Source organism: Pseudoliparis swirei, chromosome 5 (genome assembly GCF_029220125.1).
Source record: "Pseudoliparis swirei isolate HS2019 ecotype Mariana Trench chromosome 5, NWPU_hadal_v1, whole genome shotgun sequence".
NCBI classification, from domain to species: domain Eukaryota; kingdom Metazoa; phylum Chordata; class Actinopteri; order Perciformes; family Liparidae; genus Pseudoliparis; species Pseudoliparis swirei.
In genome coordinates, this window is record NC_079392.1 from 13,914,042 (window position 1) to 13,941,846 (window position 27,805).

A 27,805-nucleotide genomic window follows, 5' to 3' on the forward strand; every position below is an offset into this window, starting at 1 on the left:
TTCTCTTGTTTCCCCCGAGTATGATGTTATCTAATGTCAGAACATCTAGTTCTGTCCATCCTCTAATGGACTACAAGACAGTTAAAAATATCTCAAAATGTCTTCCTAAAAGAAGGAATAAATTCATCCAACTTGTACAAAGAACATCACTCTGTTTATTTCCCATTAATTCTAACTCATAATTAGTTAATTCTTAATGAGCTGTTCCCCCATCAAAATGATGAAACATTATGCAAGACAATATCAAAGCTGATTAAACGAAATGATACTGAGATTGTAAGCAATTGTGTTCCCCTTACTAGACATTATGCTGAGATTTAAAGGATTAATTCAACCAAAATTAAATTTCTTCTTGTTTTTAGATTTCCCCTCCTTGTCCCACCCACGTATTACACTCTAAGGTTATCAAGCCAAACTCGCTAGTTTTTGCCTTCGTAAATTTTATTGCTACTTTCTGTCACAGAGGTAGTCTTTGGAGACAAAGTGTTCCGTGGATCATTTCTGAACTTTGTTGTTGCAGACACGTGGCTGTTGAATATTTGAATCCTACAGTATGGAGGCATCAGAACATCTGAAAGATAGTAAACCTGAGTAAATGTTATATACCTCTGAAGTATGTTTCTGTCAACGGGTCAGGGCAGCACTCGTCATTAGTGAAGATTTACATGAGTCCTCAGCTCGAAAGGAGTCATGTTATCTTACAGTTGTAGTTTAGCATTTTGATGTGGACATTTATGCAAGAGGTTAGTTTGTATTCCTGTATCTTAGGTCTTAAAGATGTTCAATTTGATATGTTCACAACTGTTATGCTGGTGTAGTTTTCACCTTGTGGTCTGTGTTTGAGTCATCATGCCGTCTGTCTGTCTGTCCTCGTGATAACATCACAACCGCGCAAGATGCAGTCATGACATGTTATCGCTGCGAATGCAGGAGCAAGGGCGTTGGAAATAGAAGAGCTGTGTTCCTATCGTCTCATTTCAACTCAGCCCTCGCTCAACTGGAAAAAAGCAACACCTGTCGGGAAGTTGTTTGTTGGTTTCAGCTCAGCCTTTGAACATAAGAAACCCGCTGGTTTGTGGACTGTGGTTTTAAAACCTTGAGTGAATTTTGCTGTATTGAAGAAGACTTGAAACCAGAGATTGAGACCATAAACTCACGTTTACTGAGGGAATACATCAAGCGAGAAGTAAAGTCATCTTCTATAGACTTCTATACAACCAGAGGAGTCGCCCCCTGGTGATAAGTAAAGAGAATGCTGCTTTAAGACATGACGCATTGACTTCTATACAACAAGAGGAGTCGCCCTATGGTGGTCAGTAGAGAGAATGCAAGTTTTAGGACACTTTGCATCGGCTGTACTCGGCAGAACCGGAGTTTGCCCACTGCCTTAAAACTAGAACTCTGGGCTTGAGTACTACAGTCAGCAACTTGTTGTCAGACTTCTTAGTGTGATGCAGTGGCTTGGAGCTGCAAGAACAAATATTTCCCTGCAGGACAATAAAGTCTCTTATCTTCCTCCCAAACAGCCCCCAGGCAGTTCAGATTGGCAAACCTCCTCCACTCTAGTGTTGAACACCGGAGCCCCTCTGGGCTGTGCTCAGCCCCTTCCTGTTCACACTCACGAATGCTCCCCTGAACATGAAGAGAACTCTGTTGGGAAGTTCAGAGAACAAGTTATTGCACAACATCAGTAACACCCCCAAGGATTTTATAAACAGGAGGTGAAGACAAACCCCTGTCTACATCAGTGGAGTTGAAGTGTAGCAAGTTAACAACTTTACATTCCTGGGAATCAGCACCACAAACAAGCTGATGTGGTCCTCACACATCTCCATCCTGGGGAATGTGATGGAAGATTTTCTCTGTCAATCGGGAAAGGAGAGATACATTCTCTGAAATCAAAGTTGTCTTTGTCTGTTTCTTGCTTGCAAGGGGAAAGTATGAGACCGCTACACAGGGCGGTGTGTGGCATAAGCTTCAACATCTGAAAAGGCCTCATGCTCATTTATACACACCTGAAAGTTTTACCCCTTTTTAAAGAAATTATTCCTGATACAGAGAGAATATCCAGATATGGATCATATGTTAAAGGTGTGTGGAACTTCAAGGGATTGAAAGTGAGAACACTCATTCTCTTTATAGTACCAAGATGTCTGAGATAGAAACCACACATGACAGAAATAACCAAATATTAAACCTTAAACACATCAACAATATCTATCAACAAGCAGAAATAAATCATTGATAAACAGATACTTTTCGACTCAAGTACTGCTTCATTCATAACCTTGCACCATTCATGAGCTCTAACCTGTATCCCATAAAGGAACCCTGACACTGCACCTCTCCTGCTCAGCACGGATGAAGCTGCACTGCTGCTCTCGGGGGATTTCTATTGGAGCATCAACCAACAGGAGCTGTCTCAGCCGTTACTACATGGAAAGTTCCAGAAAACAAACCAAATCAAATAATGTGATGACAGGGATCCAAGTGGAGGAAGCGGGAGATACCGAAAATAGATGCGGAACAATTACTGCTGCAGAGTCTCCACATACACACTCGCATGTTCTGTAATTTTCTGTGTACCAAGGCGGGCAGACAGATATTAATTCCTCAGACAAACACCTACAGACCAAAAGTAAAACCACAACCAAACTTTCAGAATAAAAACAAAACTGCGTTTACAGTTGCAACTCCTCGGAGACTTAGGGGCTGTGATCCGTCTGTCAACACACTGCACACACACAACCACACGTGCACACACAACCACACATGCGCACATATGCCAAAAATGTGTTTTGTGAGATCACAGTGACCTTTGACCACCAAACATGGACATTGATGTGAAGAAATTCCCTCGAGGTGTTTCTGAATCATCCCCAGAACAGATAGACAGCTCTCCTGAAATCTAGTGGTTTCCAGTGTTTCTGATATGAAGCCGGAAGGAGGCGGTGTTAGGAACAGAAGGATGAGGAATAAAAGACAGAGGGCTGCGGCACAACTGCAGACCGACTACGATGTTACTTCATTCTTATTCTCCGGTGTCTTCCAACTTCCTAGTTTGGGCCACTATTACTCTTGGTTATGATATCACTACCCATACCATCATTAATTGAAGAGAATTCAAACCCACAGTTTATCCAGACTAACACTGTACTTGAAGGCAAAAAGCATCTAAAATGTTGAAAATGCTCCCTCACTGCAGAGGAAATCTGTGGTTGCAGATGGAAATGGGGCCGGAAGGAGTTATCTGTAGTTGTAACTCAGACTTGTTTGCTGCATTCTCACACCCAGAATATTGTTAGTACCCAGTCAAAGAACGGACGATGTAATGACAGAAAACACACTCTCCCGAGACCCGTCAACCCACCACACCGGGGCTACTCACATTGTCCGTTGAGTCCACTGATAAACTGGACAGACAGACAGGAGTCAACACAGAGGGAACTGGTCCATTCTGCGATATTATCAGCATGCTGGATGACGACCGGGGTCAGTGACTGGAGGAGAGAATCAGCCGCCAAAATGGGGGCTGATTTGATGTGTGTGTCGTAAAAACTCTTCTCCTTACACTCACGGGACGAGACAAGTCCGATCCATGCTGATAAGGAGTCCATGCTGAGTGACTCAGCAGGAAGAAATTCAAAATAAAAGGGCCACAAGGAAGCTTGTGTGAGTCTGCCAGGGGCCCCCCATGCTTCATATCAGCCCATCTAGAGGGTCTGCAGCCCAGACTGCTGACTCACCTGTTTTATCAGCCCAATCATCCAGCTTGGGAACATGCACAAGAGCAGGCATCCTCAACCTTTTTGAAACTGAAGGATTGTCATTTTTTTTTTTTTTTACTTCCCAAATAAATGAGAGAAAAGCAAACAAACAAGAAATCAAAATATATTTGACCGCTTTGCAGTTTAATGCATCACATGATAAGCAAATCAATTCTTGAGTTATCACCGGAAATGTGTTTTATGATGTCACAGTGATCTTTGACTTAAGACTACAAAATTGGAATCAGTTCCACGTTGGTTCCAGGTTGATGTTTGTGCCAAATTGAAAGAAAACCCCTCAAGCGTTCCCGAGATATGACTTCACGAGAGTGGAGTACGGACAACATTTTGCCTGGGGCCACGTGATTTTCAAACCGAACAAATCATAAGATTATTCTGGGTTTTAGTTAATATGTTGTACATTAAGGATAAGTATTAAGTATATTAATATAAATAACAAGCTTTATACATTACCAATGTAAAATAAATTTAATTCAACCATTTGGCAGGACCTCCACGGCCCGCAGTTGAGAACAGCTGCACTAGAACTAACTTTCACTTTCCTGCATCAACATCATCGCGTTTGATTGCAATTTATAGTTGACATGCCACACTTGCCCTGAGGAAAACCTCTCTTGTTTTTCCAAGACCCTGCATAATAACTTTGGCTGCTTTCGTGACCTGAACAATTCAACAGAGTTCTTTTTCAGGCTAGTTTCCCCTCCAGTTGGGTGAAAACCATCCAGACTAAGGGAAATGGGTTGGAAAACAATTGATGTTTCAAATATATGGCATTTCATGGATTCCTGCAGCAATTAAAATCGTCTAAATGTATCTTACTTGAGTGTATTGTTACAAATTAGATGCTTTTATCAATATGAATATAGTATATCGCGTTAATGTATGTTTTAGCAAATTTATTGGCAATTCAAAGATCTACAATGCTATGTACATATATTGCTGTGCATTATCAACAGTAAGAAAAGGTAAATATAACTTATGTGATAATGACATACTGGGGTCATGTGTCATTATCACATCACAGAAATTAAACCACTGCAGCAAGTTGTTTAGAGTTGGTCATTTTCATTAAAGCAATCAATTAATCAAATGCTTTGATACAATTCAAAAATAAATGACGTTATCTGTGGCTGTAGCAGGACTGTAATAAGGCCGTCCAAACATTTCATGTGACCCAAATGTAATGATTGGACGGGTTACCTTCCTACCCACCTATTAGTGGTGTAACAGTCCCCTGTTGATCAATGATCCATACGGATTGACTACAGTTTAAAGTTTTACTCTAGATCATTATCTGCCAATATTAATTTTAGGATGTATTACCGGTTCTTCACCTGTCTTTAAATAGATATCTATCTTATGTTATGTGTACTAATGCCAGTATTTGTAAATTAAAAGCAAAAGTAACAAAGTGAAATAGCATTGCTCTTCCATCTGTGAGACTGTATCTAACGAGGGAAAGAAATGTACAAGTCCTATAATTACTGCATTACCACTGAACTGTTATTCACTCTGTGCGTCTTCTGTCACTGGGATCTATTCATAGTCAGTAATCTGGGGCAAAAGAAAATCACATTTTCTGTTTCTCATCTATTCTTTAGACATCAGAGCTCATCCCTGAGGTTGTGCTCAGAGCAGAATGAGAGAAAGAGACAAACAAAGAGGAAGAGAGAAAGATACAGAGGGGGTGATGAGGGCTTCACACTGCTGGGATTGCAGATGACATTTCGCCCTTAGTTGTTGGAGCCCCTTTGCTTCTCTAGGAATTATTTGGTGGGCCAAGTGTTTGGGCTAGCAGCTGAAGGAACCATTGTTTCTCTCCCTCATGCATGCTTATTTAATCATTCACAAAAAGCAGCCAGATGTGCCACTCATGCACTGTGAACTGACCTTGCCCAAAAGAACCAAATTGTCTTTTAACCCTTGGTTTCCCCTCCCTTCCTTCACAGTCACCACATGTTGCAGCTAGGCATGTCAACATAGACATCCCATCATTTGGCACATGATTGGTTTCATTAATGCTTTAGGATAGTTCTCTTCGTATGAAATGTTTTCAATAAACCTCAAATATATTAATATATATTTTCATATATATATATATATATATATATATATATATATATATATATATATATATATTTACTTTATTTAGTGATGGTGTAAATAAAAAAAAGCTTAGATTCTTGCATTTTCTCTCACTTATTTCCATGTGGGGTGAATATGAAAGTATTATGTAAGCAACAGGAAGTATAGTGTTGCAATGGAGCCTATTTTTTGTTGGTTACATTTTGTTTTTGTTGAAGAAATAAAGAATTTAACAATTCATGTTTTTATGATTTCTGCATGTAAAACCCTTCCCATGTATAGTATTATTTAAATCTGCTAGTTGTAGTAGTACTATGGGCGGGGTCCTGGGTATAGTGATGGCGCTATTACCTGTTCTTACTCATTAATATAATGGTTATTACAACTGTTGCTCTCTCATTCTGAAAACTGAAATGACTGGCGGTGCCTCCAACAGAATTACGGTAGCAAAGTAAAAGGTTTGTACCTCTTATTAAATCCCTTTAGCTTGTGTTTTAATTATGTACTTTACTTCTGATTTAAACAGTTCTTGAACTTTGACACACCACAGATTCTTCAACTGCCTTAAATTACAGTTTGTTATTTATTAGCGCGTATACAACAAACAAAATGACATGCAGATCCCTTATGAAAGACATATGAAAAGAGATACTACGCAATATCAACACACCCCAAAATTATTTTGAATTCCTCTTTGGAACATCTTAACACGTGAACATCAGTCTACGGTAAACCCACACTCTCACACTCAACCCCAAGTCGTAGCTTGGGAGCGTAGAGGCCTAAAACGGTAGTGTCGGCTTCACTTGTCCACACAAGCAATAAACAAAAAAGGCACGTGTACGATTTGTTACTATTCACAAATCCAAGAAATATTAGGAGGGGGGAGGTGAGGAAAAGCAGAGTGGCAGTAGTTTACAGCAGCACACGCGGGAAACAGTTCCCATCGTGGTACAAAGGAGCTTTCCCAGTCCTCTCTCTTTCAGTCACAAACGTCCGTTTCCTCTTGTAGACCACACAAGTCCAAACCATAGCACAACTGGTCGTCAGCCACTAGGTAATGAACATTATTGCTCTCATACAATATTCACGGTCCACTGTGTTAATTAGCTTCTTCCTTCCTCGAACACAAGACACCTTTTTATCTGCTTAAGTCCCACCCCTCTACCTGAGAATGAGATTGTTCGTTAGGCTGTGGTTCACATGCGTGCCGAACCGTCGGACTACGAGCTACTGAAGGTATACGGAATGTATACATATACTGCTTTTACATTTTATGGTTTGCTTTTTAAAAATTGTAACATTGAACAGTGAATAAAGACCTACCAGCTTTTACTTTCATTGTCTTCTGTCTCGACCACCAGGTGATGTGGTGGTTCACTGTGATCTGTAGCTTCAGCTTCTATCCCTTGAATTAAGATCATGTCATGTCATGAATACCCAGAGCATAGAGGTAAAAACAGTGAACTTTGCCAACTCTAATCTTCATATTCAGCTAACAGCATAACATGTTATTATCACTTATCTAATACACCTTCCCCCTGGTCCTGTGACCTTTATGTCATCTATGAGGAACCATTTCAGCATAAAGCTACAGAGAACGATGATAAAATGGCCATCAAGGTCTTTGTGGAACCATGATATTTTGTAATCAACTTAAATATCATTTACTTCTCTCTTAAAGGAGCCCTTATTGCTAGTAAAGTGACGGGTGCTTTGCAGCAGTGATTCAGAGGCACCGGGCACTTGTGTTCTGCTTCCCGACCTTGCTGACTCACCAGAAATACAAGACAAGGGCTTTTGCCTTCTCAGCCTCTTACAATAAATAAATAAAAGCTGGTATCATAAACAATGTAACGGCGAGGTTAGAATCCGCTCCATTCCCTGGCCAAAGTGCAGCTCCTGCTCTAAATTAAAAACAAAAAGATGAATGATCGGAAGCGGCAGGGAGACAGTGGCCCCAGTGTTCAGTAACCATCATTATCTATTTCAGAAGCTGATGCATTAGCGGGCTTCATGGATGCATCACTGGCTCTGTGGGTGAACTTACATAACGAGGATGGATTCCTCTGAACTCGCGATGACTGGGGGCCCCCCTGTTATTCTTTGAAGACCCTCTCTGGTTGGAGCGAACGTTTAGCCTACCTTGACAGTCAAGGCTTGGGTAATGGGCCAAAGGGAACCAGCTGGAGCAACATTTTGTTCCTCCTCTGCCAGACAGGGGCGATTCAGAGAGTCATCAAAGCCTTGTTACTTCATTCATGAAAGTAAATGACAGAATTGTTTGATCCGACATCTCTGATAAAATAATATCGCTGTTTTCAAAGACCTTTAACTTGCACCTAACAAAAGGTGCACCTTCCTGATATCAAAAGTCACAGAATGCGTTGGACCTTGGAGAAGCAGGTGGGACTCTGTTTAAAGGGTTGGTTTGATTCGTTCAGCTCTGAACTATCCGCCTGCTGTCACCCCTATACAACAAAGGAGTCAGGGAAGAGGGAATTCAGTTTGTGTGGATTCTAGTGTGAGTGGGTGTCATGTGCAGCCATGTCTGTGTCCTGTCATGTAAGGCTGAGGGAGCTGGTTGCATGTGGCTACCAGGAGCCCCTGGATGGCTAACTAGTTTTAAAGGTGACAGATGACCAGATGGGCTTTCCACACTGCTACTATCAGAATCAGAATCAGTTTTATTGGCCAAGTAAGTTTGCACAAACAAGGAATTTGACTTGGTAAAGTGTCTCTGTGCTTACACAAAATATACATTACAACACAATACAATACAGAACAAACAAAACAAATAGTGCAGTACAGAACAAACAGTGCAAAACAGTGCAACGGTCTAAGAAGTTTTAGAAAGTGACTTAAAGTATATACAAGAGGAATGGCTATATACAGTAGCTGTGAAACAGTTGTTTTCTACAGGATGTAAATGTCATCCTGGTTGGTGTTATTGCACTCCAATGAAATAAATTATTGCAGTGAGAATTTCACTTAAGGAACAGGAATATTTATTCAGTCCTAAGAATAAGGCATCGATGATTCATCCAAGAACAGTGAAGCGGATTGCTTTGTCTTCACCAAAAAACTCTGCAACATGTATATGATGTTCATGTGGCTATGTTACCTCCTCATACTCTGTGGCATTTGTTGTTTTCTAGAGGATCAATCTCTCACAGAATGCCTAAAGGGACCAGCTGTGTTTATTGCAGGCTTCTACTAAACTGTCTGCAGCATGATTAGTTCTTTTGGCGAGTGTCAATGGATGAACTAATAATTTAGCAGCAGCACTCCTTCAGTGCAGAAACCTTCAGCTCGAGAAGACAGAGACAAACTAAAGGACCTAAACGTCTTCCAGGATCAATGTCAGACTCCTTTTGTGGGGAAACGTCAGTTTCATTTCCTCTTGTGAAACTAAGACACAGTCTGACACTCAATTAATAGAGAAAGAGACACTGTTTGCTATGGCTAGCAACAGTATGGATGAAATATATATATATGGGTGAACACGGCATATGAGGTACTCTAAGTGACTGATGGCAATGCGTTGTCAGTTACCTAGGGTACATCAACATGTTCAAATATGATCTCACAGCACACACTATGTATACATGCCAGTGTAGAGCTTCCACGATTGGTTGGCATGAATGGAGCTGCTAAAACACTCATAAAGCCAGAGAGTAGTCCCGTCTGCCACCTTTGAAAATCCATTTGAAATGTTTCAAGAGAAAATTTACTTTTTATGAAATGGTCCATTACATTTTTGGAGTAAAAATAATATTAGTAAATGGTAAATTGATTGTACACCTTCTTGCATGCTGACCAATCAAAGTGACACTACATGTGACATTCACACATTCACAGCCATTAATACTCTGATGGGCGGAGCCAAGGTTCACCTGCCCATCAAGACTAACTGACACTAGGCTCATTGGCGATGAGCTGCTCTCGCATGGAAAGAAGACAAAGAGTAGCTCATCATCAGGTGCGTTGACAAAAAACGGTACTCAAGTCAGAACGTTTTCAGCTGCCTTCAAAGAGTACACAGGATGTCACAGAAAGAGTTACTTCCTGTTGGTTCTGATCTGTAGGCTACTTGTAGTTTACAGACCGTGTTCAGATTAGAAATGTGGTGCCACCTGCCCATCAAAAGTAACTAACATTCATCCACTGATGGGAGGAGCTGAGGTGCCACTTGCCCATCAGGAGAAACTAACATTCATCCACATCGACACACCACAGGAACAGCTACGGGAGACATTTGGGGTTAGATTCAAGATTCAAGATTCAAGATGTTTTATTTGTCACATACACACACAGGGTGTGCAGTGAAATGAAAGTGGCAATGCTCAGCAGGAATGTGCAAGGGCAACAAGTACACACTATTTACAAATAAAAAACAACACAATATTTACAGTAAGTGTGTGTGTGTGTGTGTGTGTGTGTGTGCCTAAGAGGGGCAGTTGTGTGGGTCTATGTGGGGGTCCTGGTGAGGTCGGAGTTCACAATCCTGATGGCCTGAGGAAAGAAACTCCGTCTCAGTCTCTCTGTTCTTGCAGCGTGACTACGGAGGCGCCTGCCTGACCGCAGCAGCTGAAACAGTCTGTTGTTGGGGTGGTGAGGATCCTTCATGATCCTGCCGGCTCTGGTTCTGCACCTCCTGGTGTACAAGTCCTGCAGGGTGGGGAGTGTAGTTCCAATAGTGCGCTCAGCCGAACGCACTACTCTCTGCAGAGCCTTCCTGTCCTGAGCGGAGCAGTTGCCAAACCAGGCTGTGATGCTTCCTGTCAGGACGCTCTCTACAGCTCCAGAGTAGAAGGACTGAAGGATCCTCTGGGAAACTTTAAATTTCCTCAGCTGCCTGAGGTGGTAGAGGCGCTGCCTTGCCTTTCTCACCAGAGTGTCTGTGTTTGTTGACCATGTCAGATCCTCGGTGATGTGGACTCCCAGGTATTTATACCCGCTCACCCTCTCCACAGTAGTCCCGTTAATCCCCAGTGGTGAGTACGTCCTCTGTTGTTGTACCTTCCTAAAGTCCACAATCAGCTCCTTAGTTTTGGTGACATTCATGATGAGGCTGTTGTCCTGGCACCAGAGTGACAGATCAGCAACTTCCTCCAGGTAGGCCTTCTCGTCGTTGTCGGAGATCAGGCCCACCACCACTGTGTCATCCGCAAACTTGATGATGGTGTTGAGCTGAACCTGGCCACACAGTCATGTGTGTACAGGAGTACAGTAGGGGCTGAGGACGCAACCCTGGGGATCCTGTGTTCAGGGTGAGGATTTGAGGTGTGTCTGCCCACCTGACCACCTGTGGCCTGGCGGTCAGGAAGTCCAGGATCCAAGCACACAGGGGTGTTCAGTCCCAGCTCAATCAGCTTGCCGCCAGTCTGGAGGGACTATGGTGTTGAAAGCTGAACTATAATCAATGAACAGCAGTCTCACATAGCCCCCCTCTGGCTGTCCAGATGAGAGAGTGTGGTGTGCAGTACCTGGGAGACAGCATCATCCGTGGATCTGTTTGGGCGATAAGCAAACTGCAGCGGGTCCATGGAGGAAGGGAGGAAGGCGCAGATGTAGTCCTTTATCAGCCTCTCAGCATTTCATGACCACCGAGGTGAGGGCCACCGGTCGGTAGTCATTCATACATGCTGGAGAAGCATTCTTGGGCACAGGGACAATAGTGGATCTCTTGAAGCAGGCGGGACCACGGACTCAGCCAGGAGAGGTTGAATATTGTGGTGAACACTGGAGCTAGCTGGTTAGCACAGGTCTTCAGTACTCGCCCAGATATGCCATCTGGACCTGCAGCTTTCCTGGTGTTCACCCTCAACAGAGCCCTCCTCACACTGTGCTCGGTCACAGAGAGTGTGTGTTCATCCCCAGCGGTAGAACTCACCTCGGCACGCTTAACGGTGTTGTTGTTAGCAGGCGAGCTAGCGCTGTAGTTGCTAGCCTCAAACCGTGCATAAAATGAGTTCAGGTCGTCCGCTAGGATGCATCGGCACTCACCATTGCGCGGGTCTGCTCTGGTAGTTTGTGATAGTCCGTAGCCCCTGCCATGGCGCCTGGTGTCGCGCTGCTCCATCTGTGATTCCAGTCTGTCTCGGTACGTCTTTTTGGCGTCCTTCACCGCCCTCCTCAGTCCATAGACCGCTGCCTTGTACTCGTCCATGTTGCGGATACAAGACCGAGTTATAGGCAGCAGTGCGGGCGTTCACAGCTTCACGGATGGATCTATCAACCCACGGCTTTTGGTTGGAAAGACCCTAACTTTTACCGTGGGGACGATGGTGTCCGTTAAGCGTTGCTATGAGGCTCATTGCTACTTCCATAAACTACGCTGGCGTCACTGGAACTGGATTGGATCATGTCCCAGTCGACGATACGTAAGCGTCCTGTAGCTCAGCCTCTGATTGGTCAGACCACCGCGTGATTGTGGTTCTCTTACCGCTTCAGCTCATCCCTGATTGTCTGTCATGTCCGAAAGCCCGAGATAGGTAAAAGCAGTACTTTGCCAATCTAATCTTCAATCAGGACAGCAACAGTCTTATGATTATCTAATACACCTTCCTCGGTCGTGCCTTGTCATCTGAGGACATTTAGCTAAAGCTCAGAAACGATAGCCATCAAGTCTTTTGGAACCTGTATTTGTAATCACTTAAAATCATTTACTTCTCTCTTGGCTTATGCTAAAGTGACGCGTGCTTCAGCAGTGATCAGAGGACGGGCACTTGTGTTCTGCTTCCGACCATTGCTGACGGTCGATAAACAAGGGTTTGCCTTCTAGTTAAATAATAAAAAGCTGGTATCTGAAAGTAAGGCGGTTGAATCCGTCCATTCCCTGGCAAAGTGCAGCTTGTGAAATTCAAAAAAAGTAAGATCGGGCGGCAGGCAGAAGGGCCCCAGTGTTCGTACCATATTATCTTTTCGAACTGATGCATTATGTGCTTTGGAGCATCCTGGCTCTGTGGGTAACTTTAGAAGGGGGATTCCTCTGAACTCGCAGACTGGGCCCCGGTTATTTTTGAAGGCCCTCCTGGTTAGGAACGTTTAGCCCCTTGTCAGCAAGGTTGGGTAAGCGGCAAAGGAACCAGCTGAGAACATGTTTTGCCTCCGCCAGAGGGGCGTTCAGGCATAAAAGCCTTCCACTTATCTTACAGAACTCAGAATTGTTTGACGACATCTCTGAAGGAATAATATCGGTTCAAAGACTTTAACTGCACCTAGAAAAGGTGCACCTTCGATATCAAAGACAAACCCGTTGACCTTGGAGATGCGGTGGGCTCTTTTAAAGGTGGTTTCCATTGTTAGCTCTGAATTCCGCCTGCTGTACCCTATACACAAAGGAGCGGAAGAGGAATTAGGTGGGATTAAGTGTGAGTGGGTTCATGTGCAGCCATGTCTTGTCCTGTCATGTAAGCTGAGGAGCTGGTTGCAGGTGGCTACGTGCCTGGATGGCTAACTATTTTGGTGACAGATGACCATGGAATTTACACAACTCCTATCAGAATGCGAAATTTTTTGGCCAAGTAAGTTTGCACAAACAGGATTTGACTTGGTAAAGGTCTCTGTTACAAATATATTCAACGACAATAAATATTAAAAAAAAAACAAAAGTCATACAGACAACAGTGCAAAACGTGCAACGGTCAAAAGTTTTCAAACAACTGAATGTGTATAGAACTATGAATTGCACTTTTTAAAATATATTATTAAGATATACAATTGTCTTCATATTTTGATCTTTTTTGTTGCAAAAAGTACTTTAGCAGTCAACTGGTGCCATTTCCGGGTAACAAAAGACTGTCCCTCTACATTAAAACTGTTGTGAGTAATCACAAGATTGATAACACATTTAGGAGAGCTTTGGTGGTGCTCACAGTCTGGCTATAAAGAGAAGTGGTCACGGGAGGAGAAGTCATTCACAGCAGGGTCCAACCACTCATGCACTGCTGGAAATCCCAAACTGCAGCCATTTGAATGCAGAATTATAAGTGAAAGTCATATTCTCTTTGAGATTTTCCTGGGGATGGATGATTAAAATGAATCTTTTCATGTATTATTACTAGGGCTGTCAGCGTTAACGCGTTAATCTATGCGATTAATTTGGCCGCGTTAACGCACTAAAATATTTTAACGCAATTAACGCAAGTTTTTTTTTTTTTACCGCAGCAGTACGGTTTGACACTGTTTCCGTTTTTAAAACAATCATTTCTCCGCGAAAATAAGGAGCAGAAATCAGTTTAAACTCGTGGATGAATCAGTCGGGTTTCCTCCTGCTCCTCCTTCCTCCCGTCTCCCCTCTGATACACAGAGGAGGAGCGGAGAGGCGACGTGTCAGGACACGCGGCGAGAAGAACTCGTCACACGAAACCTTCACCGTGATTGGTCAATCCGTTTGTCTGTCAACATTTCGGGGGGAAAAAAACCAATGAACACTCAGTAAATCACAAAGGACCTCCCATCTCACAGGTTAGGCTCATTTAGCAGCCTGTCAGTCAGAGAACCAGAGGACACAGCGCGAGGACAATGAGGCTCATTTCAGAGCTGAGATTGTTCTGGAATGTTTGATGTATAACACGTGGGGGTGTGTCACATGCAAAAGACTTTAAACGGTGAATTTAATTTATTTTGTAAAATGTATAAAATGCCCCCAGCCTCCAGAGGGTTAACGTGACATATGTGAATGTCAGTCAGTTATCAAGGCCACTGGTTCTGCTGTTCAGTGGTAAAGATGACAGGACCAATGGGGTCTCAATATACTTCTTCTTTTTTTACTAATCTGATGTTTCACTGAAGAAACAATTTATCATCCACGATATTAAATACCTCGCTGGCACTTTATATGTAAAGAGCTCTTTGAAAACACAGCTCTGTGTGAAGTTTTGTGTTTAAAAAGAAGAAACACTTTTAACCCTTGTGTTGCCTTGGGTCATTTTGACCCGATTAAATATTAACCTCCCCGCCTTTGGGTCATTTGACCCGATTCAATGTTCACCTCCTGTTACCTTTATATTTACTAACATATTTTACCCTTTGGGTTCAATTTGGCGCCAACAATTAAAACCTCCAGAAAATTATTAGAATTAATATTGTTTTCCAAGTTTAAGTGTGAGGCACTTTATGTTTGTTTGTTGACTACCGAAGAACACCGACATTAAACATTGAATGGGGTCAAATTAAAATGAAGGAACAGGAAGGTGTTGATTCGGGTCAAAATGACCAACTACAAGATAACGGTGAATTTTTGTTTGTTTTGTAAAATTTATAAAATGCCCCCAGCCTCCAGAGGGTTAACGTGACATATGTGAATGTCAGTCAGTTATCAAGGCCACTGGTTCTGCTGTGTTCAATGTTAAAGATGACAGGACCAATGGGGTCTCAATATACTTTTTTTTTTTTACTAATCTGATGTTTCACGGAAGAAACAATTTATCATCCACGATATTAAATACCTCGCTGGCACTGTATATGTAGGAGCCTTTGAAAACACAGCTCTGTGTGAAGTTTTGTCTTTAAAAGAATGAACTTTAACTTTTAACTTGTAATTGTGATTAATCGCGATTAATCGCGATTAATATGCGATTAATTAATCGCAATTTCAAATCTCACAGCAATATTAGTAAATGGTAAATTGATTGTACACCAGGTTCACCTGCCCATCAAGACTAACTGACACTAATGGAAAGAAGACAAAGAGTAGCTCATCATCAAAGTCAGAACGTTTTCAGCTGCCTTCAAAGAGTACACAGGATGTCACAGAAAGAGTTACTTCCTGTTGGTTCTGATCTCTGCCCATCAAAAGTAACTAACATTCATCCACTACTTGCCCATCAGGAGAAACTAACATTCATCCACATTTAATTAAAGGACGACTACTTTCATTCAAACAACTGTTTTAAAATATATTATTAAGATATACAATTGTCTTCATATTTTGATCTTTTTTGTTGCAAAAAGTACTTTAGCAGTCCTCTACATTAAAACTGTTGGTTTTAATGGGAGTTATTTGGGAGTTTTTCCTGGTCCGATGTGAGGTTTTGGGGCAGGGATGTCTATGTGTACAGATTGTAGACAAATTTGTAATTTGTGAAATTGGGCTATACAAATAAACTGAATTGAATTGAATTGAATTGTGAGTAATCACAAGATTGATCTGGAAATCCCAAACTGCAGCCATTTGAATGCAGAATTATAAGTGAAAGTCATATTCTCTTTGAGATTTTCCTGGGGATGGATGATTAAAATGAATCTTTTCATGTATTATTACCAAACGGTCCTCTCAACCATCCTTACCTCTCAGCCACCAACAGTCTCACAAAGAGAGGAAAAGATGATGATTGATGAGAACCCAGAGAAACAACTTGGTCCAGATACACAATCTAGATGTCTCCATTTTATGAAGTGGTATTGACGTTCAGAAACACTGATGTTTATTTTTAGTTCACATAAATTGATTTGGTTGTTTTTATGAACCAGAGCAGCTGCCAATCATCTTTTCTTAAAGGGACAGTTCCCTAATGGGGACAACTATTCTTGAAACCCAAACAAAACATGTTGATTAGATAAGGAGCAGTAACCCAGTCCTTACCTTTAAGAATGTAACATGTTAACATACCAGAATATTTACAGGGGTTGGTATTCAAGTGAAGATCTGATATCTTGATGACTCACTGAGGCTCCTGTGAAAAACTGGTGCTTCTACGTTATGTGTCCAAAGAGACAGACAATAAAGACATTGTCTCCCACGGCTCGGTGTGTTTTCCTCGGCTACGTCAGAAAGAGGCGAGCCGCAGAGAGGTTGCCGTATCTTATCAGATCAGGTGATGCTCACGCTTCACAGCCATTAGTGCTGTGAGGGATAAGAGGCTCCTTCAAGCATTCTTCATCCATCCAAAAATACGCCTCAGTGAGATCTTAAAACTCACCTGCTTGCCAGCAGAAAAAAGATAGGGGGGATGGGGGAGACGGAGGGAGTCGAGTCTCAAGCAAACAGCGGCGAAAAGCCAGAACTGGGAACAAGCAGCCAATTACGGCTTTGCTCCCTGCCCTCACGCTCCGTTGGCATGAGTGTACTTATTGTCATCAAAGTCTTCTTTTGTGACAAAAATGCTGTTGGCAAGTCAAACCTCCGTGAAACAAATGAAGGATTTTTAGGCAGCTTCACCGGAGACAACACACAGCTCAGCACTCTCAGCCTGCTCTTTGCTTCAGTGACGTCACACTGAGGCCGAGCCCCAGAACCTCATCAGCAGAGGTGGAGGCTGCAGTCGATCACAGCCGGACGCGGGCAGACAGGATACAACCGGTCCTGCTGCCAAAGATATGTGAGCCTCCTTCTGGAAGGACCCATCAGGACAGTTACTGAACCCATTCATCACGGAGAATGTGTGATGTTCGTACAAAATGCTGTCTAACTGTAAACTCTATGCTGCTTCTCCCCACTGTGGAGGGGCCAGTATACTCCATCTGAAGTGCTTCCCTCTCTTATTTAATTACCGTTTGAGCTGCGAAGGGTTCACACAGTAAGGAAGATTGAGTTGAAATTGGACAGAGTTGTCTAGCTCAAAACAATTCTATTAGACCAGTGGTCCTCCACATTTTGGGAGCCACGGACCAGTTTCGTATAAGACAATATTTTCACGGATCGGCCTTCACAGTGTGGGCAATAAATATGACGTAATAAATATGACGAAATAAGATGATACGCCCAGCAAACAAACCCAAATATAAAGTGTATAAAAATGCAACATTACGACAAGTTAGTGGGAGTTAGTGGAGCCCTGAGCTGGCTTCTCTGCAACGAGCCGGACCCATCTCGAGGTGATGGGAGACAATAACACACAACAAGTGTTCTTTATGTCCAGTTCAGTCATAACTTAGTTCTGTCACTGCAGAAAACCCGCTTCACAAAGACAGGATGTTGGGAATGGAAACAGGTTTCAATGCTTTGTAGGTGATCTCAGGATATTCGGCCTTGAAGTTAATCCAGAACACAATCAATCAAAATCTTTCTTTGCGGTGTTATATTTAGGAGGAAGGTTTATTACAGATTTAGAATTTAAATATTGATCAAATAAGGGGAGCTAACTTCTTTCTACTGCTTTTTGAGAAGTTGAAATAGTTACTTCCAGACCGAGCCACATCAGTACGTGTATGGGTCACAGTCATGTCTCAGGAGCGTATAGTGTGTGTCGTGCAGAGGACTTTGTTTTTGAATCACTCCACAGACTGAGTTGACTCTCATCATCATCATTATTCTCAAGACTTGAGTGACCACTGTGCCATTGCATGCGTTTGCTCCGGCCTCTGGCAAACATCCACCGGCGATTTTGACCAAGCGCTCACTGAAACACTTTGACCATCAGGCTTTCCTGCATGGTGTTGCAGCTGCGTCTTGGAAAGAATCACTCTTATCGCCTCAGTGGAAGATGCCTGGTCTTATTTTAAAAACACCTTTAGCCTAATCATTGAGAAACACGCCCCATTGAAACGATACCGGATGAAGAATCGCTATAGCCCCCGGTTTAGTCATGATTTGGCTGCTCTGATCCGCCTAAAAATCACTTCACGGCGGAGAGTGAGGTCTTCTCAATCTGCTGCCGACTGGCTGGCCTTCAGAGAATGCAGGAATAAAACAACACAGGCGATTAGGAAAACTAAAATCAGTCATTACAAAGAGGAATTCTCAGCCAGTGGCTCTAAAGCCAAGACATTTTGGAAAACAGTCAAATCCATGGAAAACAAACTTGCTTCTCCGCATGTACCCACTTCTTTGATTTTTGATGACATTGTTGTTACTGATAAACAGCGCATGGCCACACACTTCAACCAACATTTCGTGAACTCATCTAATTTCTCTGGTGCAGCTGCCCCTAAAACAGATTCACCTAACACTCCTACTTCATCACCCTACCCAGCATTAACAGCTTCTCCCTTCAAACTGTTACGGTTTTCGAAAGTCCTGGATGAGCTTGTTAAGTTAGATTCAAACAAGTCAGCTGGATCTGATGGGCTTGACCCTGTGTTTTTAAAATCAGCCGCTCCTATAATTGCTTCCCTTATTTAATTCTCTTTAACCTGTCATTTCATTTGTCTGTTTTCCCCCTTGTTACGATTCTCCCCCTCTTTAAAGGAGGCTGTGGCTTTGACCCAAACTGCTACAGGCCGATTTCCATCTTTCCCTGTCTGGGCAAAGTCATAGAGAAACTGGTACATAAACAACTAATTCACTTTATTGACTGAAATCATATTTTGTCTGACCTGCAGTCTGGGTTTAGGAAAGGCCATGGAGCTAAATGTATGCTGTTTGACCAGAAAACCTCATCATCCCCAGTCCCCTCCAAGATCTACAGTGCTGAGGGCTCGGAGCTGGAGTTTGTCAGCTCCTACAAATACCGTAGCTTCTGGTTGGACTCATCTCTCTCATTTAACATACAAATCAATATCCTTCTGGCTAAAGTCAAAGCTAGACTAGGTTTCCTGTATAGAAACAAGGCCTCCTACACACACTCTGCCAAATTCACCCTTGTGAAAATGACCATCCTTCCTCTATTTGACTACAGCGATATAATTTATGTAATGGCATCAAAGACCTCCCTCAGAAAACTGGACCCACTCCACCACTCAGCAAACTGTTTTTCCACAGGTGCACCCTTCACCACCCACCGCTGTGATCTTTATAGATTTGACTTTATAGATTGGTGGATTGGCCCTCCCTTCATAACAGCACTACAACACTGGCTGCTCGTAGTCTACAAATCCATTTTGGGAATGACCTCTTGCTACTTTAAAATCTTTTGCACATTTCTGACAGCAATCACCATTTAAGAACAAGTGACTTCATTAGGCTCATCATTCCAAAATTCCATACTGTGTATGGTCATAACGCTGCAAATGACTGGAACTCACGACAAAACACGCTCAAACTAACAGCTCTCACCTCTCTAAACATGTTCAAACAAAAGCTGCAACAAGTCATAGTTGACTGCTGTATTTTCTGACCAGCCATTACTTCTCTCTCTTCCATTTTTATAAAGAACATCCAGCAATCCACCTTTTTAATTTTACTTCTTTGTATAATTTATTTTATTGTTTATTTTGGTACAGTGTTTATTAATTTACCCATGTTGTTTTTAATAATTTTCTTATGTATTTGTCATACTGTATTGTATTTGTACTGTTTGTGTCACTGTACTACTGCCTCCTGGCCAGGTCATCATTGTAAATGAGAATTAGTTCTCTATTGATTTTACCTGGTTAAATAAAGGTCATATATCAGCACTGATGCCGAGGGGAGTGACTAAACCTATCACAGATGAGACTTGAAGACAGTTCCTTAAAATAATAGCTGCCCTCAGCAGGTGTGTGAAGTGTGTGAGGGAGTTTTTGACTGTGTGGAGTGTGTGTGTGTGTGTGTGTGTGTGTGTGTGTGTGTGTGTGTGTGTGTGTGTGTGTGTGTGAAGAGAGAAGCTGTAGATGAGGAGATGCCGGACCTCTATCAGGCCTTCTGCCTTGCACAGATAAGACAGGAATGCTGCCTGTAAAGTAAATCAGGCGAGACGCTCCTCCTGGAGACCAAAACAACTGAGGGGAAGGATCAGAGCAGCAGAAGGCTGAGAAACATCAGCCCTTTGACTTTGGCTTTAATAGCCTCAAAATTGCTCACTCCTGATAACCTGCGACTACATGACATTGCTTTTCTCCCTCGAACTCTGGTTTTGGATCTGGGCGACAAAACAATATTCAAAAGTTTAACAGTAAAATATTCCATGATAACAATGATTAATTCAAGAGATTTATTTAAGCTCTATCTATTTTTTTGCAGAGTTGGCCTGACCATGAACATGTTAGAATATTTGGAGCTTTAATGTCCGGTTTTCAGGTAATACCAAGTAGGAAAAGTTAGATTTTTTTAAAGTTTGAAATTGGATCTTCCTGAGAAATGTAAGTTTCCTAGTTCAATATTAACAACTTCCATCCTAAAGATAATTGGAATTACTCCAGTATATGACAGGATCATACCTCCAACCAGGATGACAACTGTGGCGCCATAATTCTTTACTAAAACAAATTAATGAATAGAATTGCGACACGAGAGGAGACGCTGCATCATTTCGGACCTAAATGATAAAATACCCATGGAGCCTCAGCCGCTGTTGCTATGGAGTAGAGTCAGAGGCATGACAAACCCACCCCAGCAACAGCAGGTACACAGCAGCTTCTTTCCTCAGGCTGTAAGACTCCTCGACTCACCCTCCACACTCCAATAACAATAGTTTTTCCCCCTTGTGTGGTGAAAAACAACGACAACAACTTGCATTTGATTTTCCAACCTGAATAACAGATACACATTGAATATGAACGGTAGAGAATTCCAAAAGTTGTTGAAAACATCTAAAGTTGACCCTAACATGTTTAACCCTTGTGTTGCCTTCGGGTCAATTTGACCCGATTCAATGTTTCACCCTCCTGTCGCCTTTATATTTACTAACATATTTTACCCTTGAGGTCAATATGACCCCAGCTATTAAAATCTCCAGAAAATTATTAGAATTAATATTGTTTTCCAAGTTTAAGTGTGAGGTACTTTATGTTTGTTTGTTGACTCCCGAAAGAACACCGACATTAAACATTGAATCGGGTCAAATTGACCCGAAGGCGACAGGAGGGTTAAATGAATGAATTTAAGCAGCAGATTGTGTCTGTCCTCTCCATTGTGTTCGCCGTTATAGGGTGTGTAACAACTCGGAGTTGAGAACTTTCTTTCTGGAATACACCTTTGGAGCTATCGTAAACTTCTACCTCTGCCTTTTTACGTTCAGACATGTATTCTAAAAAAAATAGTTTTCTTCTATCACAGAACCTAAAAAGTGTTTTAACACAGCTGTTAATATTTTGAATTGGGAGAGTGCCAGGCTGATCCAAGCCATATAGGAGCTCAAACTGTGAGTTGCATACCGTTGCCTACTTGAGAAAACAAATATAACTTCTCCTTAAGGAACCAGACTATTATTTTTTCTTTTCTTTTTTGCACATTTGTTGATGTAGTTTCTGACATCACTAAGGGTCCTTCTATCCCGGCAACACTGACACTCATCTTTCCATCTATTTACATACATGGACTGTGTGAAAACATGAGAACATGGTCGCATGTTCCAAGAAGCCAAACTTAGCGCCAAAATAACAATATATGTATGTATGCCTGCCTAGAAATGTTAATAGCAAGTGAAACAAATCCAAGACTCTGAAAGGGTTAATATAGCCTTGGTCTCATGATTTACTGACTCTGACAGCTGGAAAGACAATCAGTCTCTAAAAAACATTAAATAAATTCCTTTAGATGGAATGACAAGGTACTTTCCACAAAAAAAAACATAAATGAAGAAATATGAAAATAACCAGGATGAGACCTCTAAAAAGAGATGATGTTTGCTAGCTTTGGTTGGCCATTGGTTTCCACCAACTTAAATGAGCAAAAAGCTTAACATTTTAATCGATTGAGTGTGCCAGTACCTGGGCATCGGGGAGGGAAACGTCCACGATGACCGGCTGGCCGTGAGGCTCTCCGTTCTCTAGCCTGGAGTAGACCAGCTGGTAGCCTCTGATCTGGCCGTGCTGCTTCATGGACAGCGGAGGCTTCCAGGTCACCCTGAGAGCTGTGGAGTTGAGGGCATCCGCCTCAACCTTCCTGGGAGGGGCTCCGGGCACTGCAGCACAACACAGCACACAATTTTAACTTTAGAGTCTTCGTGATATGATGCACATCGTATAATTAAAGTGTTACTTTAAGTGCAAGCACAATCCAATAATCACGTGCACTTTAAACGAAAGATACCCAGACGTACATGTACCAATAAGACTCCATGTACATGTGGCGGTAGGGCGTGGTTAGGCTCATCTGCAGAGGGGACGGAGCGAGGGCGTGGTTCAGGGAATGGGGCTCGGATGAGGTGTAACCAGCCTCAGTGGGGTCAATCTGTGTGTGTGTTTCTTCCCGATAAAAAGAGTAGTAGCAACGGAGGAACGAGAGAAGCGGGAAGCAGAGGCGACGGAGCGGAAACAGCGACGGGGAAAGGACACCCGACCCCAGCACCATTTGCAATAATAAAACCCCATATAACTAAATCAAGAGGCAGTGTAGTGGGGGACATGACATCCTAGGAAAGACACATTTTTCGTCCCTGACAAGTCCAAAACCGTCTCCAAAGAGTACCTCATAGTTTGAACTGTAGGGTCACTAACCATATGTCACATTGTTTAGTAGGGAGTGAGAATGTGTTGGCTTTAGCAAAGAGCAGTTGTTTTGGCCAAGAAAAAAAAAAGATGTTTTCAATATGAGGGAGGATGTATTATAAGAGTTTTACCCCAGCAGCATTACATATCACATCATTTTTAAACAGAAGGAAATGTGCTGGATATAAAGTTATACAAAGTCTGTTCTCTCATATGTAATCCAATGGTTTCTCTGTCCCCATCTAACACATAACATCCTCCTGACCACACTCAAAAAAACGATTCAAGCCCTTCTTAGAGGTGACACATTTAAATATTGTTTGATACATTTCAATAAATCAATTACAAAAATAGATATTTATATTTAATGGGTGTAACACAAAATGTATGAATACTTTCATTTATTAGATTTATTTAGGTTAGATGGTGTGCATATCAACTCAAAATAAATGTGTTTAATTGAGGACTACCCTTTGCGCATGCGCCAGCTGAAAATCAGTTGTTTACATGAGGTGAAGACACTTTCAGGGTTGTACGGTGGTGTAGTGGCTAGCACTGTCGCCTCACAGCCAGAGGTCCGTGGGTTCAATTCCCAGTCGGGGTGTTCCTTCTGTGTGGAGTTTGCATATTTTGTTAGTTAGTTAGTTTATATTTTGAGTTGGACAAACATAAATTAATTTAATGAATATCGTTATTTTATTTTAGATGTATTTGATACAAATGAGTTGGACTAACTTAATTAAATTTTATTGCACTGATGTGCTAAATTTGAGTTGGAGTTGCATATAATTATTGGATGGAAAACCTGGCAACAATTTAATTGAGTTCATCCAATGAGTCATTTCTTTGAGTGCAGCTGAGATAGTTATGGGCCTTGAGACGTTACAAGGTCATGTGAAGGTTGCTGGCTATCTTTGCAGGTTATACACATTAAAGCTTGTCACATGGAACCCCGAGAGGATGTTGGGAGCAGGGGTTATCTTACTTCATAGAATATTGAAAATGAGCTCATGAACATTCCTCTAGAATGCTTGGTCAGCTTCAGAGGGAGGTGCAAATAAATACAAATTTGACTTCCATAAAAATAAGAGGATGAGGTTGTGCAAATATTAATGGGATTAAAGGCAGACAGGGAGAGGAAAGGAAGTGTTAAAATGCCCTGCATTTAGAGATTAAGACATGGGGAGAAAAGTGTTAAAGCAGCTCAAGGATCACCCAGCCCAGCAGGCAAAGCAAAGCTCTATAACTTGGTGTCAGCACTATGCGCCTTAGACTCATTAGAATCGTTTAACCACGTATAGTATCAGCAAGCTTCCAGAATCAAGCTCCAGCTTTGGAGGAAAAAACGTCAATAAACTTGTGTTGTGCAAAATAGAAAGCCACAGCCCGTGCAGTGAGGAAGAAGAACAAAAGAGCCATGTCACAGACTAAACACATCTTTGAAGTCAGTCTGGAATCCAGGAAATATCAGCAACTTCTGGACGTTCAGTGCTGCTGTAGCCTTGTTGGTAGTTGGTTCATTACAGAGATAACCCAATACATTTATCCACTTCATATATCTTTTTCTTGCAACCAAAAAAACCCCAGCCAAGAAGCTCAAGAATGAATGATTCTGCTAAACCAATTTTTTTTGGTACCTCTACGTCACTCATTCAAAATATGGTAACTTCTGTGAATTGGCGGCAAGAAAACCAAGATGGCGGCGGCGAAATCGCCAAACTCAAAGCTTCAAAGCGGCAGTCCACAAACCAATGAGTCATGTCACGATGACTGCATCCACTTCTTAGTTACAGTCTTTCGTTACGCAGTATATATGTCTGGGGCTATTTTTGGGAAAGGTAAGAACATAAGGAGTGGATCCGGTATCTGTGGTAGTTGAAGGGTGGTCATTAGCTAGATAGCTTGGACTCTGTGGATTGGAAGTTTATCTACCTCTCAGGTATAGGTGCGGACTAGCACTGACTTCCACTTTGTCTTTCAGAATTTTCATCTCGTAGTCCCACTAATTGCGCACCGTGGGTGTAGAAACAATCACATTTGTGCAGACGGGTAATGCTAATGCAACTTGCACGGCCGTCTTGACTGACAGCATGCAGCCGGTTCATGTGTCTGTGGGTGCTGGGTGTTCTCTGCAGCAGCTGTTAAATTTTGGGGCAGCCACTAATTGTCTTCTAAGTATCTTCTTCACTGTGTGTGTGAGAATGCGTGTGTATGTGTGTGAGTAAGTGTGTTTTGGTGTGAGTGTGTGTGTGTTTGCCTGCATTCCCTTCCCTCTGCCTACCTTAAGGAACCGAACAACCTGAACAACGTCTACATGCTGCTGTGTCTCATTTACATTTACGCCCATCCTTGAACACCACCCACTCCACATCCAAAGCTCGGATGAATAATTAAATATCTACAGTATGGAAAGCAAAGACAGAATCTGAGCAAATGCAAAATGGATTTGTGACGCATCTGATGATAGCCTAGCCCCCTACAAATTACTGCCGCATACAACAAAACTTTATTGTCAATTATGTTTCAGACAAAATGATTTTTCTCCTGGCTCATGTTTGTTTTTGACATATCACAAATATATTTCTAATCATAGTCCAAGGAAGTCTGTGTAAAAAAAACCCATGGTTTGTCTCGTTGGCTTATTTAAATTTAAATAATGTAGCAAACCTACTTCATATAAGCCAAACCCTACTGTTTATTAACCTAACCAAGTAGATTAAACGATAAAAAGAACGGCTCTCAAAGATGACTCGCACCAAAGAGACACATTCTTAACGTCACATCCCTACTGTGAGATGTCAGAGGTCAAACAGAAATGTACTTGAACACTGCTACGCGAAAACAAATGCTGAGTCTCACTGATTCAAAAGAGTTGACATAATAAGGAATTATTAAAATACACCAATAGTTCCATAGAGCTATGAAGTGAAATTCTGCAGGCGTCAGGAAGCAAAATGAGAAAGCGTTGTGGAATTCAGGCACCAGACTGACACTAATGTGAGCTGGAAGGAGAAATCGCTGGCCGAGCCACTACGGTCTGTGTCGAGAATGGACAGATGCCGGAGACGAGAGCTCAAAGTCAAATGGGCTGCAGAGAGATGAAAAGAGTGTGAGATTAAGATTCAGTTGGTGCGCAGAGATGAAGTGTGGTGGGAGAGGCTAAAAGAGAGAGAGAGAAGATGGAGAGAGGAGGACAGCAGGTGGAGAGGATTAGTGCTTTGGAGGGTGGAGGGAAACTGCCAACACGGTTTCAATTTGTCTCCGTGTAGTTTTGTTGTAAGACAACAAAAGTTTACGTTCAGTTTTACTCACAAAAAGACATCGTCTGTTGAGCTCCAACAATTGTGTGGAATTAATTTTCTTTCACATTTCACAAAACATTCACAGAACATTTTAAAAGTTGCTTCCGATGTTGGTGTAACCACCACAAAGCCCGCCCACAGGAAAGGCTGGCCCAAACAATGATCCCGGTTCTCACACTGTTATCCACTCAATTAGATAACAAAGAACACACGTTGAACTGTTCTGATCTCAATCTCTTTTTTTTCTACTCGGTACAGATAGTTCCGGTTACATCCTCTCACAAGAGGGGGAGATGGGATCCTTGCCTAGTTTGCTGGGGCCTGTGCACTTTTCAGAGAAGGGGGGTTCCATTAAAAAACATTTAATTGAAGCACAATACTTTTTGTAGTGGCGAACACTTTAATTCAGTAGCCAGTAGACCCTCACAGTTCGCTGATTGTGTCTGGTAAGCCAGAGCACAGACCAAACGCATTATATATAAAAATATGACATGAAGCCTGACGAGATGGATTTTAAGTATGACAGGAGATATTAAAAAATTGCGAGAATCCAGCAGTCGTTCAAGTAAGGGCTGCAGCTTTCTGCAGTACTAGACATCTAAACTAATTTTTAGCATTTAAAGCATTAATCCAGGCTTTAGTGACCACTGCTTGCTGCTCATACCGATGGTCTTGAGACGGGAGTTTCATTATGTTGACTTTAAATAAAGGTTCAGTTGTACTGTGTTTTAGCGGTGCATGTTTCCGAACCAAATTCATCCAAAAGGTGTCAAGGGTCTGAGAGCCTCAAGCAGTTGCCCACCTTTAAGTCATGACACTACTAATCTTATAAATGTCTTCTAGGTAAAAGTATCTCACTGCTTAAAGTAACATCCCTTCAGTGAGAGCGTGTGAGGCTGAACTGCAGGAGAGACGCAGAGTGTTGGATGGTTAGTATTTCCAGAGCCCCAGGCTGTTCCCTATGAAGCCATCAACATACCATCTTCTTTGGTTCTGCTGCAAGCTGCGGAGCTCTCTGGGCCCGGCCCGACGTCAGTGTGAGCCCTCACCCACACCGAGTACTCAGTCCACTTCTGCAGGTCCTCCAGCACGTAGCTGGTGACATCAGCGGCAATCCCTGACACCTGGTGGCGCTCCACGTCCTCCCCAGTGAGCGCTACGTAGGCTAGGGAGTAGCGCGCTATCTCTCCGTGGCGGCTGTCTGTGGGCGGTGCCACCCAACTCACCTTGATGCTGGTGGAGCTGAGGCTGAGCAGGCGTACCTCCTGGGGAGGGTCTGAGGGGGCTGATGGGAGGGGAGGGTAATGGTCAAGCAGGGTGGATAATGGAAGACAGAGCAACTGACCGTCTGGACTGCTTGGAGATGTTATATGTTACGGAAACAGACAAGTCACG

General features: G+C 42.4%; 1 protein-coding gene across 1 annotated transcript in view; it reads right to left on the reverse strand.

Moving 5' to 3' along the window:
* The window catches only part of ptprfa (protein tyrosine phosphatase receptor type Fa), a 114,504-nt gene that overhangs the window by 75,308 nt on the left and 11,391 nt on the right, over positions 1-27,805 (reverse strand). Inside the window, exons 5-6 of the mRNA XM_056414274.1 lie at positions 27,390-27,695; positions 22,389-22,582 (exon numbers count right to left, since the gene is read on the reverse strand). Coding sequence (XP_056270249.1) covers positions 22,389-22,582; positions 27,390-27,695 — 500 coding nt within the window. The remainder of the gene's footprint in view (positions 1-22,388; positions 22,583-27,389; positions 27,696-27,805) is intronic.